At 41.6% G+C, this 14,269-nt stretch overlaps 1 protein-coding gene across 1 annotated transcript in view; it reads left to right on the forward strand.

Moving 5' to 3' along the window:
- The first annotated feature begins 3,850 nt into the window (after window positions 1-3,850).
- Window positions 3,851-14,269, forward strand: part of CUNH1orf21 (chromosome unknown C1orf21 homolog) — a 164,524-nt gene continuing 154,105 nt past the window's right edge. Inside the window, exon 1 of the mRNA XM_004646597.2 lies at window positions 3,851-4,070. Within this exon, the coding sequence (XP_004646654.1) occupies window positions 3,977-4,070 (94 nt within the window). The 5' untranslated portion in view covers window positions 3,851-3,976. The remainder of the gene's footprint in view (window positions 4,071-14,269) is intronic.

Below are 14,269 nucleotides of genomic sequence, written 5' to 3' on the forward strand. Positions count from 1 at the left end.
AGGATTTTGGGGGGAGTTAAATGATACGCTGAATTGGAAATTATGCTAAAAATGTAAAGAATTGTTCTGTTTTGAATTAGTGCGTATTATGTGGAATAATTGGTCTCATTGTGTCATTTTCATAAATGTCCATAGCATGCTTAGATCACAGTCACCCCCCACAAGTTCTTCCTCACTGACGGGTGACTCCTCCCCCTTAGCTCTTTTTCTCTAATAGTCTCCTATGCAAAGTAGGTTTTCTAATGAAACCGTGCTCTGGAAGAAAAGTTAACGTGAGGAGAATAGCTGTCATATTTCTTCCTTGCAAAAGGACAAAGGTATCTTGCATGTAACATGTGACATGTATTATTCATGGAACAGTAATGGACGCATGGCGTAATAGGCAGCTCTGTGGACAGTGATTTCCCTCTGAGGCCTCGAGCCTTGAGACGGTGTGTGGGGAGGAAAGAGACACATGCATGGCCACATAGTTTTTAAATCTTTTATAAAAAATTTGAATTCGATTTATAATATGCTCATATTTTATCAAAAGAGGAAAATATAAACATGGCATTAACTTAGGTTAGCTCAGGGAATTATGAACTACGTGTTCTAATTATGTGGTACAGTATAATAGAGACATACAAGCACTTATAGAGGATTATGCACAAAGCCATGGGCGATTAATTGCGCTCCATTTTACAGGTGCCTGATAATCCCATCACACATTATTTAGTTTAAGAAAATCTCAGTGAGACATACTTTTGGAAGCTTCCATCAAACATCAAAGAGCTGCTTCATCTTAACGTTCACACTCCGATCCACTGCCTCAGAAATAGCGTGCTGCTAATAACACTGTGTGAAAACAAGATGCTCCAGCGGGCTCCACGCTGTGGCCTCTGTGTGCTGGTGGCACCGTCTAGCTGACCTCTCTTAGTGCTGTGGTTTCAGAGAGCTAACTGAATAGAGAGTGGAAGGGTTGCAAGGGAAGACCTGAACAATTCATAATTTAAATTCTTACATTTACATAATGTCAAATCTGTAATTTTGTTTCCCATGGTTTAAATTACCTGTGGTTAACAAACATATTAATATTTGTCTTGACTATCTAAAGAGAGATCACATTCACATAACTTATTAAAATGTACTGCTATGGTCTTATTTTTAGTTCTTTTTATTAATCTCTTATTATATATCAAACTGATAAATTACATTTTGCCATAGATATGTATGTATGGTATTTGGCACCATCTGCTGTTTCAAACATCATCTGGAGGTCTTAGAATGTACCCCCAAGGACAGAAAGATTACTGTACTTCTTGGATAGTGTAATAGGGTATCCAGGGAACATGAAATTTGAAACATGAAATTGGAATGAGGAAGAGAACACCAGTAGGGCTTCCAAAGAAGACACTTTGTAAGTTTCCTCTTAATTCTTGAAATCCTTGACAATCATGTTAGTGTTTCCTGTTTTCTCCCCTAATTGTACTTTGCTTATTCTGAAGAGGTAGCAACAGACAGGGAGATGAGTGGAGGTTCCCCTCTCACCAGATCCTCTCTCCTGTGTAAGTGTGAGATGGCTTCCTCACACTTCCCTCTCCAAGGGAAAGGAGCACAGGCCTGGAGCCCACAGTGGTGACCTTTGTGATGGTGCTGGAGGTGAGGAAGCTGGGGGGATGTGAAACAGCAGCAAGGATACCAGGAGCAGCTTATAGAGCCCCTCTGCCAGGGAGATTTCCCTCTCCTTCTGCCTTTAGAGTGCAGTTCTTTCTATTCCCCTTGTCTTGTGTTTCAGGGGATATTTCTTCAGAAACCAGGGTAAGGTGACCTGGTGGATTTCTGCACTACCAAATTTTTGTCACAGAATATGCAGACTTGGGTCAGAAAGGCTACCTGTGTCTTTTGACTATTAAGTGAGATAAAGGAAAGAGAACTTCCTCAGGCCCTTGACAAAGCATTAGCAGTCCAGGCCTTCTCCCTGCCCCAACACACACCCGACCCCTCCTGAAACAAACACACATGCAGCATGCTATGCTCTTCCATACTCCAGCACCTCAGCTCAGACCGTCCCTACAGCTCTGTGTTGCCACCCTCCTGCCAGCTTGTTTTCAGACTCTATGAAAATATTACTTCTCTCCAGTTCCTGATTCTGCTCAGTCATAATTTGGGCTGCTCTTATGAGCTCTGCATTGTTATACATTCCTGTGAAACGCTATTGTGTCACTGCACTGAGCTATTTTGCTTTTTTTTTTTTTTTTTGGTGGTGGAACCAGGGATTGAACTCAGACCCTTGTACTTGCCAGGGAAGCGCTTATTCTACTGAGCCATCTCCCTGGCTCCTTTTGCATTTTTTTTTTAAACTGCATCTCTGCCTTATCATGCTCCAGAGCTCTATATATTGAGCCAGGAAAAGAAATCTTCCTGTTTTGCAAAATTTCTCCAACCAAACTTATATGTACTTCTGATAACAACTTAATATAACCAGTGATAGAGAATAGTCAGAGGACTTAAATAGATGTGGATATGTTATAGTCATTCTCACGGCTTATCACAGCTTACATTTTCTTGGCTTACTTTAAGATTATCACCTTTGCATCTCTGTTTATTAGAGTGATTAGGCATATCTGAAACATCTCTTTGCTGAGATCTTATCATTGACATCAATAATTTTCTACATTCACAGATGTTCTTTGGGCCCTTGGTCAGCAATCTTATGGGAAGAGAAAGCTCGCAGCTATGCTTTGGACGTGCTGTGTGTGAGACTCGATAAGCCTCAGCTGTGTATAGCAGGGAATGGTGGGATGTGCGTGTCGGTGAAGGTTAAAAGAGACTTGAAGGTTCCATGCCGCTAAGGATCAGAGCTGTATTTGAGGGGGTGTGTTATGTTGGGATGGGTAGAGAGGGAGGAATGGATAGGAGAGAGATTTCAGAGGAAACATCTAAAAAGTTGCAATACATCATCTATAGGACTGAAATAGATTAAAATATAAGACAAAAATGAGTATGTTGGGCTGAGCAAACTTGGAGAATTTGGAGAGCCACCTTGAATATGGTAGTGAAAGGTAAATCTATCTCAGTCAGCTTGAGCACAGTCTCCTTGTGGTATATCGTAAATGCTTCTACCTCCATGCAAGACCCATAGAGACACAAAGCCTCTATTGTCAAGAGGTAAGAGACTTTGTTTGCTTTTCTTCATATCCCTATGCATATTCCTATATAGGAATATTCTGCATATTCCTACTAATATTTTTTCATATTCCTTTTCTTCATTTTCCACTTGATCCTTAAAACATTCAGCTACCTAAACAGGAACTGAACAAAAGTAAATTTAAGAACTCATTCTGTCTCCTTCCTTTGTCCTCAAAAGCAATGCCACCACAGGTGAAATATCAAATTACTTTGATACTAAGTCTAAGGAGGAAGGCTCCCTCTTCCTGGAAAGTTTCTAGGAGCTGGAAGAGCTGGCCTGCAGGATAGGGTGAGAAGAAGAGAAGCTTTTCTCAGCCTCCTGAACTGGTGGATCACCCATGAATGTGCTTTGCTTACTTGAAAGGCTTTTGAGATTCCATCGCAAACCTGTAAGCACAGTGCCTGTTTGTGTTACAAGGAGTAGTGCTCAAATATTTACTGGAGTAAATAAATATGTAATTTTTGTATCTCTTCAGAAAGTTCCCCCCCAACCATGTGTCACGTGGGGCGTGGCTTCTGGTCTTCCTTTCTGAGTGGGCCCGGGAGGATGGACCTCTGTGCATCTCATTCATGAGGCCAGCGCACGCATCCCACCTGCACTCTTCCCTCTCACCACACACAGCTGTAGGAAGCCGAGTTTTGCTGCGGTCACCAGCTCTGATACAGCTTTCTCTTCTTGCAGGCGCACGCAGCTTGACTGACTCAACAGCAAGGTGGACTTTCTTTGTGTTTAAAGAAGCAAACAATGTCTCCGTGTCTGTAGAGATGATTTGCAGTTCAGCCCGGCTGAAGCTGACCGAATGAGACTATGGGCTGTGCCTCTGCCAAGCATGTTGCCACTGTTCAAAATGAAGAGGAAGCCCAGAAAGGGAAAAACTACCAGAATGGAGATGTGTTTGGCGGTGAGTTCTGTCACCCCTTTTTCTTTTTCTTTTTCTTTTTTAGTTTTTATTTTTTATGAAAGCACATTTGCAATACATACTGATTGCATTCATTGTGGGGAGTTGGTGCATGTACTCAACACTCTTTGGTTCTTCTCTCTCTCCCATCCCTCATGGCTGCTTCCCACTCTTGATCTGATACCCATTGGAACAAAATCTTTTCTCTACTTCCTATCACATATTCCCCATTCTGCTCCTCATTACACTTTTGGTTTCTCCGTAAGAGATACCATGTGGTATTTATGGGTGTGTATCTGATTTATTTCACTTAACATTATAATCTCACACTTTATTCTTGACCTGTTGGTTCCAGGGCTTTGATTTTGTTAACAGTGAAGAGCTGTGTGAGTGATTGGTATCTTCTTCCACCCCTGGGTGAGAGGGGTGAGGAGACCTGATAGAAACCAACACAAGCCTTTTATGCTGGATAATTTTTATCACAGTTTGGCAAAAATACTTCCACTCTTTTCAAACATGCTTATCCTGTGGTCCTGGAACTTCTGAAAGTCTTCTAGGAATATCTTTACTTGTGCTTCAAGACTGGTCATTGTGACTTGGGGAAGAGCTAGAAGTCCCATGGTGCCAGATCTGCCAAATAAGATGGACCCATAATGATTTTTATGAGGCTGCCTTTCTGTTGGACAGCACACAGCAGCAGCATTCACCATAACTTCCATTGTACCTTATGAAGGTGTTCATGAAAGAACTTCCAAAATGGAATAAATGTGTTTGAAGTAAAGGGCAAGTTTTAGGGGCATTAATGGCAATGTGCCTTTTACTATAATTAATTTTTTAAATTTAAATTTTCACTGTGTATTTTGATTGTCCTGGTAGGGTACTTTTAGAAGGATCATGGAGGTTTTATTCCAGAGATAGGATTTAAACCAAGCTTTAAAGACCTAGTAGGATTTACATATAAGGTCATGCCTGTGTGGGACAGTGGCCCTGGAGGATCCTGGTTGGAGAGAGAGCTATAAACAATAAGATTGAACGAAGGGCAAAAGTGGGAAGATCCAGCATTTATACAGAAGGTACATGTGTTTTAGGGTTAACAGAATGAAGTATATATTTGCATATTAAGTACAAAAATGAAATTAATGTAATAATCATCTGAAAAGTTCTCTGTGATCACTCAGAGTGGCGCAAGCATGTGTGGCGCAAATGTCAGAGCTTCCAATGCGTAGCCATACTGGGCCTACATGTACATTTTTTTGCCTCAAAGAACTGTACACTGAAAAATGAGTCAGCATTTAGAATTCATGACATGCACATAAAATTCCAAACTCTTCAGAAGCTCTGATGGCCCTACATTTTCATTCTTTGAGCCATAGTTACTGGGTGGGGTACCCCTGCGGTCACCCCGGACTCTCCAATGAACCAATAACTGCTCACCCTTCCTTGTGGGTGCCCATGAAGTCCAAGCATCACCCATCTAGCTGTTTATGGGCCCTGGAGTTTCCTGACCCTGAGTTTATTGCTTGAAAGATCGATTATTGTGCTGGCTGCAATGGTGCATAGTTGTAATCCCAGCACTTGGGAGGCGAGGCAGAAGGATCCCTTCAAGTTTGTGGCCAGCCTGGGCTACATAGTGAGTTCAAGACCATTGTGAACTGCATAGTGAGACTATTGCTCTGATGAAGTGTGACTGTGCATACACAAGTTTATTTAGCTCAAGGCAGATGAGACAGTTTTTGTTAAATGACTAACAATAACATCTACAACTTGACATTTGTGTGGGCTTTTTCTTTATAAAAACATTCCTTTTTCCCTAGCTAGATAAGGAAGCTCACTGAGAAGATGTTTACATTGAGCTGCACTGTTCCGTCTCTGTCAGATTCATCTACTGTTTGTCCGGTCTTAGCTTTTAATTCATTGTAATGATGGTTCTAGTCACCTGGTGAAGAATGAAGGATGCTGCAGAATGCTTTGTTAAAGTGGACTAATGTAAATGGGATAAAGGTTTTGTTTTATTTTGTTTTACAGAGGTGTGTTTTATTTTGTTTTGTTTTGGGTTTGGTTTGGTTTTGACCTGGAACAGATTTTCCTCTCATGTTGACTGTCTGTAGCTTTTAGATCTGTGGAGAAAAATAATGGGTAGATAAGCATCTTCATCAAACTAGAATCTAGATTATTGACACCATACTATCTGGGAAAACAGCTAATTAGAACTACAGTTCTTCTTGTCACCCTCAAATGCTTAACTCTTAAGAGAAAATAATCTAACATGAAGAATTTGTTTAAACTAGCTTCTATTGGATGTTCTGTGGCATTATTATTTTTATAACCGAGTTCTTATGTATGGAGCCACCACTGTGTCAGGTACCCTGAAGCATTTACATTCATTTTCATGTTGAATTTTTATAACAATTCTTTGAAATATGTGCCACTCCAACTTTGTGTACCTGGAGGCTGGAGCATAGAGAGAAGAGGAGGGCCAAGATTGCATGGCCACCAAGGGACAGCACTGCGTCTCTTTTTGCAGGAGCTTTTCCACTGTTCTGCCTAGTTTAGACTTGCAGGCTTCTTGCCTCAGCTGCTCAGAGCGCGGAATTACAGGTGTGTGCCACTGCGCCTGGCTGCCTGATCACTCTTTAATGCTGAGTGCTGTGGGTGAGGGCTTTTGCTGAATGCCTTGGTGATTACAGAGGGAAATAATCTATAAGCCTTGCTGCCTAGGACTTTATGAGAGGATAAGTGTTATGAGGCAGAATAAGCCGAGTACCCAAAAAGGTAAAAACATATATCATGATAAGAATCAGAGAGTGGACAGTCTGACTTAAAAAACAGAATTAGAGCAGATTTCTTATAGAGATGACATCTGGGCTTGGCATTGTGGGGCTGGAAGTATTTAAACCTGTTGGACGAAAGATGTAAGAAATAACTAGATAAGGAAAGGCTTATAAATAATCCAGTTTGAATGGAACACACATGAGAGAAAGCTAAATTAGGGTTAGTTACAGAAAACTTTGAATACCACATTGTAATCTTTAGAAAGATAAACTTAGAGTGTAAGGGAAAGATTCAGTGATACCCATTGAAGAGTTTTGTACTCATATTCTTCTTAGCAGTGAGACCACCACACCATTCATTTCCAAACTGAGTTACAACTACGATAGCCAGGAATCCTCTATTTTTCTAGCACACTATGTGTATTCTACTGGTGAAAGGAGCCTTGTGCAAGTCAGGTGTTGCAGGCATTAGACAACCTCACGGCCTCAGTGACATTAAACAGTAAACGTGAGTTGGTGAGTCAGCCAGGGTGGTGCTGTCCCACTTGTCTGGGAGGGCAGGCACCTTTCACTTGCCAGAATGCAAGCCATGTACATGATGTCTGTTAAGTGTGGGCTTAGTGCTGGCACACTGCCATGGCCACCTACATTTCACTAGCCCAAGCAGATCTATGTACACCCTCAAGATGAGGAGGCAGAAGCGTGTGGTCTGGTCACAGAGAATGCACTGCAAGGGAATGAAGGCAGGGATGGTCACAGACCAGGACTAATCTCTATACCCCAGCCCTACCTAATCCTTGCCGTGTTGGAGGCACCACGAGTCTGTACCCATAAAGTGCAGTTAAGGTCTCTGCTAAATTTTGTCTATCCCCCTAGTACTCACTGAAGTTTTAATGACTCCATTACACTGTTAGACTTTCTAACATAAACATTTTCAGGCTTCTGGTGTGGCAGTCAATAAAACAAGTGCTGACAGAGGTTCACCACTCAAGGAAGGTACTTTTTCTAGCCCTCCAGTACTCTGAGGCCAGAACTTCAAGAATTCAGTGGCAAATTAAATGCCAGTACCTTAGATGTCACTGCATGCCAGCATATAAATATGACATCCGAAGATCCTGTCTATGTTACTCTACTTAATTTACAGAGAGAAGTTCACAGAATCCCAAGTGATCACACATGGTAGCAGATGAATTACTGGCTTACTTTAAAGCATTTGCTGTCTTGTGTCACCTGTTATTTCAAGGACTTGTAATTGCATAATAAACGATCTCAAATTTGATGGCTTAAAGCAGTAGTGTTTATTATATGCCTCAGTTTTATAGGATGGCTGGGGTTCATGGGCTTGTCTCTCCTGGGCTCAGTAATGCAGTTGAATTTAGCTGGACTCTCAGTTGGGTTCAGCTGTTGAAGCTGGCTTCAGACCTATATCCAGAAGAGCTCTCTTCTCAACTGGATAGCCAAATTTTTCTCCCAGTGCTTGTAATCTGTCTTACTTTTCTTATCTCTGGGACACAAGGAAGAGAGTTTTACTTTGGCTCAAGTTCTGTAGAGGTTTCAGTCTAGTCAGCTGTCCCCAGGGCCAAAGCAGCACAGGGAAAGGGGCTGCGTGGAGAAAATCTCACATCATGCTGTCCAGGAAGCACAGGAGCCAAGGGAGGACCCGGGCAGAGAAGTGAACCTTTTCAGGCCAGGCCCCCAGTGGACCTGCCACTTCTGGACCAGGTCCCACTCCTAGAGAAAGTCAGCTCTAAGCCCCAATAATCTAATTGTCTTTCAAAATCTAGTTACCTGCTTATGAGACTTTGGGGGAACAACTAGATATAAACCATAACATGGTCTAAGAAAGTAGAAGCTGCCCAGCTTCTTAAAATTTGGGCTACAGAGTCCAGGAATGTCACCTTTGCTACAGTCTATGGATCACAGCAACAGCCAATCTTGTGCCCCGGGAGCAGAGGCACCCCATCTCTGAGTACGTGCCCAGAAGGAGGAGAGGACTTGGGAGCCATATTTGCAGACTTGATGCCACAGCCAATGGGAAAGACAGTTGCAGTTCCTTGATTGGATTACATTCCAATCTGGACATATTCCCCACTGAATAAAGTGGCTACATTCACTTTTTAAAAGCTAAATGTTTTAAAATGTTTTGAAAATGTTACTACAGCATATTGTTGAAGATTTGACAGAATCTGTGAAGGGCGGCATATTTGGGGATGGCTCTGAAGTATATGTCTGTGAGCGTGAACACATGCACACACATTAGATTCCTCTCTTAAAGGTGTTAATTTCATAGTTTCTGAAGGCATGCTGGAGTACATTTATACTTGAGGTCTTTTTATAAATAGTAATTTTTGTTTCTGTGAAGCAGTTTGTTCTCCATGAAACTGGGGTTACTTAGACCGAGCACTCCGAGTCTCCAAATATGTGTAGCAGAGCTTCTGTAGGACAAGTTGTCAAGGGTCAGGTGGTCAGTGGGCATCTCAAGTCCTTGATTTCAAGGAATCTAGCAGGTCATTGGTAAGACATGCACATTTTCTTTCACTTTAAGTGTTGAAGCATAAAAGCTTTCAATCCTGTCTTACATAGCTGTGTTAGGAAGTCAAATCCTGACGAGAAGCTTCATCTCCATGTTGGAATTTTTGTCCCCTCAGTAGGTAGAGCAGAGATGGGTTCTCTAACAGCAGTGGAACACGCATCCCTGACAAACCAAAACAAAAAAGGGGGATATAAATAAAGGACCATTTTATAGTGAAAAAAACCATGTATATACAAAATAGTTAGGATAGATATACAGCTACTTTCTCTTAGTTCAGCAAGAAGAGGTTTGTACTAATATTGTTTAGTACAATAATAAATTGTACTAATTTAGTACAATAATAATGGTACTCTGAATAACCACTACAAAGACAACAAAATGCAATGTATTAATTTTTGTAACTGTCCTACTAACTTTTTTGAAACTGTTTCAGTGCTATTTTATTTTTCTCATTAAAATGAATTAAAAAATTTTAAAAAGTAGTTAGAGCAGATGTGAGTAGTGGTCAGCAGATCTGCAGAGGCCATACAGAGGACAACGGCGCACCGAGGCAAGACCAGATGGCAAAAAAATGACCAACCAGTTCAGGTAATCATGGACTAGTTAAGCGAGTTCTAAGGAAAACTGTGTTCTTATTTGGTTTCTTTCCACAGTCATTCACTGGGACCATTAAAGTAGGCCTATAGAAAAGATTCAGGCCTTATTAGTGAAATTAAGGTGTCAAAGCCTGAGATCATTATCTCCTCTTCAATGTGGCCAGAAGGGAAGAAACTAATTCAGGAGTATTGACTTTTCTGTGTGCACATTTTTCTGTTTCTGTTCTTCCAGCAGTGTATATTGTAAACGTAAGTGACTTTTGACCTTGGAAGTAGTTCCATGCTCCTGTGGACTTAGCTTCTCCCTGTATCACTTTCTCCTGGCTTCCACACTTCTTTAGCACCCATCATCCAGGGGATTGCAGTGTCCTGATCCAACCCTCTCCCAGCATTACTTTCCTCACCCAGTAGACTTCTTCATTTATTTACTTCTTTCCCTTTCATTTGTTTTTAAGCTTCATTATTGTACCACTCTCAGAGGAGTTTTTCTAAAGTATTCCTATGTTGATCTTAAAACTTCTGCTCCAGAACTTTGTGTTTGTGCTTAGTCCTTCACCAGTAAAATACCAAATCCTTAACCCATATAACCAGATTCGCACTGCTTTTTCATACTCTGTCATTTGCCTGCTCATGAGCTTGGCTTACAGACCGTGAGGGTCTGGTATTTATCAACACCCCTTGGAATGGAGGTGTGTAAATTATTCCAACGGATTCTTTTGGAATGATGGTGTAAGACTGAACAACAGGAAAGCAGGTAGAAACTTGACTTTGCTCTCTCCTTGGGTTTTATTTCTATATGGCTTCAGTCAGGTTGTAATCCTTGGCTGGACAAAAACTGAGAGGGTACCAAAGGTGTGTGAGTGTGTGTGGGGGGTGGGGGGGTGTATTTTGCCAGTCTGCTACCTCTGGAAAATTCTCTAGGGATCAATTTCACAGGGTTCTAGTGAATGTTAAATGAGAAAATAAATAAGGTTCAGAAATGGAAAGTAGTTGGAAACAAGGTAATGATCTATTGTTCATTCCTCTAATAATTACTGATTTATAAAGATTTTTTTAAAAAATCTGTGTTTAGCAGCAAGAATATTTTTCTGTTTTGGGCATTGCAGAAGCCTTGCACATGAACTGTGACCTGAGATACGCACTAAGTGTAAAAAGTTAAGAAGTGTTTTTACATTCTATATTTTAAAAGGAAAAAAAAAAGACCAATCCAAATGTTACTTTTGCTTCATTTGGCAACCAGTATCATGAGCCTGTTCTTTTAGCGTTGGATACAGAGATACATGGAAAATAGGGCCATTTGTCTCAGGTGCTGCCAAACACCTTGACTACAAGCAGAGAGACCCATTTCTGGGGCTGTTTGGCTGGGCCCTGGGAGTCACCTAAGGTTCCCCTCAGTGTCTCTCTTGTTCCGGTAGCTGCCTGGAGCCACACGCATGTAGCGAAAGTGGCCTTGGCCCTGGAGAAGGCCCTGGAGGAGCTGCTAATTGTCTCCCTGCCTTCTGCCATCAGTCAGGAACAATGGAACAATGCTGCAGGGCATGGGGGCTGCCTGCATGGGCTGCTGGATACTGGGGATGTTCTCAGAGTGACTCACCAGTGAAAATAGATGTAGGAGGGTTTCTTTTTCTGTAGTGATTCTCCCCAGAGTTATTTTCTCCAGAGTGACATCACAGAATTCAGATTTCAAAACAGTGCTTCTTCCTGGAATCCTGCTGGTGTGACAAGAAGGACCTGCCATGAGCACCTGCCTGGCAGCCTCCATCTGGCACCAGCTCTCACCTGTATGTGCAGCTACCCCCTGCATCCAGGGGTTTAAATATGGTCATTACTTTCCCCTCTGAGTTGTTATCTGGCATCAAAACCACAACTGTTTGACTCATTCTTTACAGGTTATCAGGCTTTTTCAAAATCATCATAATCCCACATGATAGAAGTAACCTGGGGCTGAAACTATCCCAGTTCACTTAACTGAAGAGGTGAGCTTATGGCTGGAGTTGAGGATGGTGACTCTTAACTAAGGGAGGGTACCCTTTCAGGAGTGAGATCTCTATCAGTGCCATTAAATCTGCACCAGCCCATCCTTGCCCAGGAGTCTGGGGGAGGTAATTGTTAACTGGTCGAGTAAGCTCAGCCTCCACTTAAATGAGGATGTCTGGAGACTATATTGTAGTCATTAGGGCTATTTTCAGTGAACCTGAAATAAAGTGTCATGGTAACTGCACAGGCCTGAAACCTGGCAAATTGGTTGCAAATACTGGCTTGGGTACTTACCAACATGTGGCCTTGGTGAATTTCTGAGGCTGCTTTGCCTTGGTTACCCCTCTGTACAGTATAGAGAATGCTAGTAATTGGCTGCTTTCCTACAGCTGTTGTGAGACTCAAAACGTGTTAGTGAACTACCTGGCGGTGCATAAGCCCTGAGTGAATGCCCTTTACTGTTATGGTCATCATCAGATGAGCAGTCTAATCCGAGAGGAACACACACTTCTCAGAGGACGAAATTAAAGAAGCAAATAAATATATGAAAAAAACACTCCATATCACTAGCTACCCATAAAATGCAAATTAAAACAACACTGAGATACCCTCTCACCCCAGAAAGAATGGCTATCATAAACAAATCAACCAACAACAAATGTTGGAGAGGCTGTGGGGAAAGGGAACGCTTCTCCACTGCTGGTGGGAATGTAGACTGATGCAACCGTTATGGAAATCAGTGTGGAGACGCCTTAAGAAACCAGGACTGGAAATCCCATTCAAACCAGCTATCCCCCTCCTGGGAATTTTCCCAGAGGAACTGAAAACATCATATTGTAGTGATATATGTGTACCTATGTTTATAGCAGCACAATTTGTGATAGCCAAATCTTGGAAACAACCAAGATGCCTGTCACATGAGGAATGGTTGAAAAAGATGTATTTTTATACAATGGAGTATTACTCAGCTATAAAGAATGATAAACTCGAAGGCTTCATATTTAAGTGGATGCCACTTGAAGATATACTTATAAGCAATATAAACCAGACCCACATGTGTAAATATCATATAGTCTCCCTAGTATAAGAACTCAAAAGAATAAAAATAGAAAGGTATAACACAATTAAAAGGAAAGCGAGAACGTGAGGATTAGACAATGAGGAGAGGGCAAGGAGAAAAGGTGGGAAACAGGACAGGAGCAAAACCATACATTTATATGCACAAGATGGGCAAGACAGTGATCCTGAGAAACATCAGCAGGTTTTTGAAACTAGCAGTTAATTGGTAGGATTCTCACTCTGACTAACTGTATATGCTGATACCTGTGAACCAAGCAAGTGCACTGAAGATAGCAGTGTGTAATAGAAGGGTCATGCTTGGAATGCCTGTCATTCTGATCTTCTAAATACATCTTGTCATGACATGCCAATTATTGCCATACTGTCTCACAAGTAAAAGTTTTTTTAAAAATGGGTAATAAATGAAAAACAAAAAAAGAACACATGAAAAAGAAAAAAGTCACAGGACTGTAAAAACAAAAAAAATATCAGATGAGCACCCCAGAGGTGCACAGGCCTCTCACCCATGCTGCTGCAACTGGTGGATATGGTTAATTGGTCTTTCCTGATTAGGCAGGGGGTGCACAGTTTCTTACAGATGTATAATTCCCCAAACTCTATCAATAATTACATAGCCCTTATCTTTTTATTTTGAATTTTAAAATATTTGTGTTACTGTGGTCGGTTGTTTTTCTCATTTGACGTAACCAAATATCTATTCTGTATAAGATGTGTGCCTTTAAAAAAGACTAGGGTCAGGGAGATAGCTCAGTGGCATAAACACCTGCCTGGCAAGCATAAGGTCCTGAGTTCGAGCCCCAGTTCCCAAGAGGGAAAAAAAAAGACTAACGGAGCCAGGTATGGTGGTGCATACCTATAATCTCAGAATTTTAGGAGGCTAAGGCAGGAGGACTGCAGGTTCAAACCCAGCTTGTGTAACTTTTTGACCTAATGAAATCCTGTCTTAAAAATAAAAAGAGAAACAAAAAAGGCTATGTATGTAATAGTTAAGTGTAAAAAGCACTGGGTTCAATCCCCAGGACAGGGAGGGAAGATCAAAGGATAATGATTTAGGATATGTTGTTGCGCACGACCTCGCCAGCAAGGAAGACGCAACACACAGCTCTTCCTTCAGCGGTTTATTCAGACCCCTTACAGCAAGCTTCTTCTTTCCCAATCCCCCAGCCCTTGGCTAATATATACTCCCGAGCCCAATCCCAGTGCGCCACGTGGGGATCGCCCATGGGTCTGGCAGCATATGCGGAA

Source organism: Octodon degus, unplaced genomic scaffold (assembly GCF_000260255.1).
Source record: "Octodon degus isolate 3935 unplaced genomic scaffold, OctDeg1.0 scaffold00273, whole genome shotgun sequence".
Lineage (NCBI taxonomy): Eukaryota > Metazoa > Chordata > Mammalia > Rodentia > Octodontidae > Octodon > Octodon degus.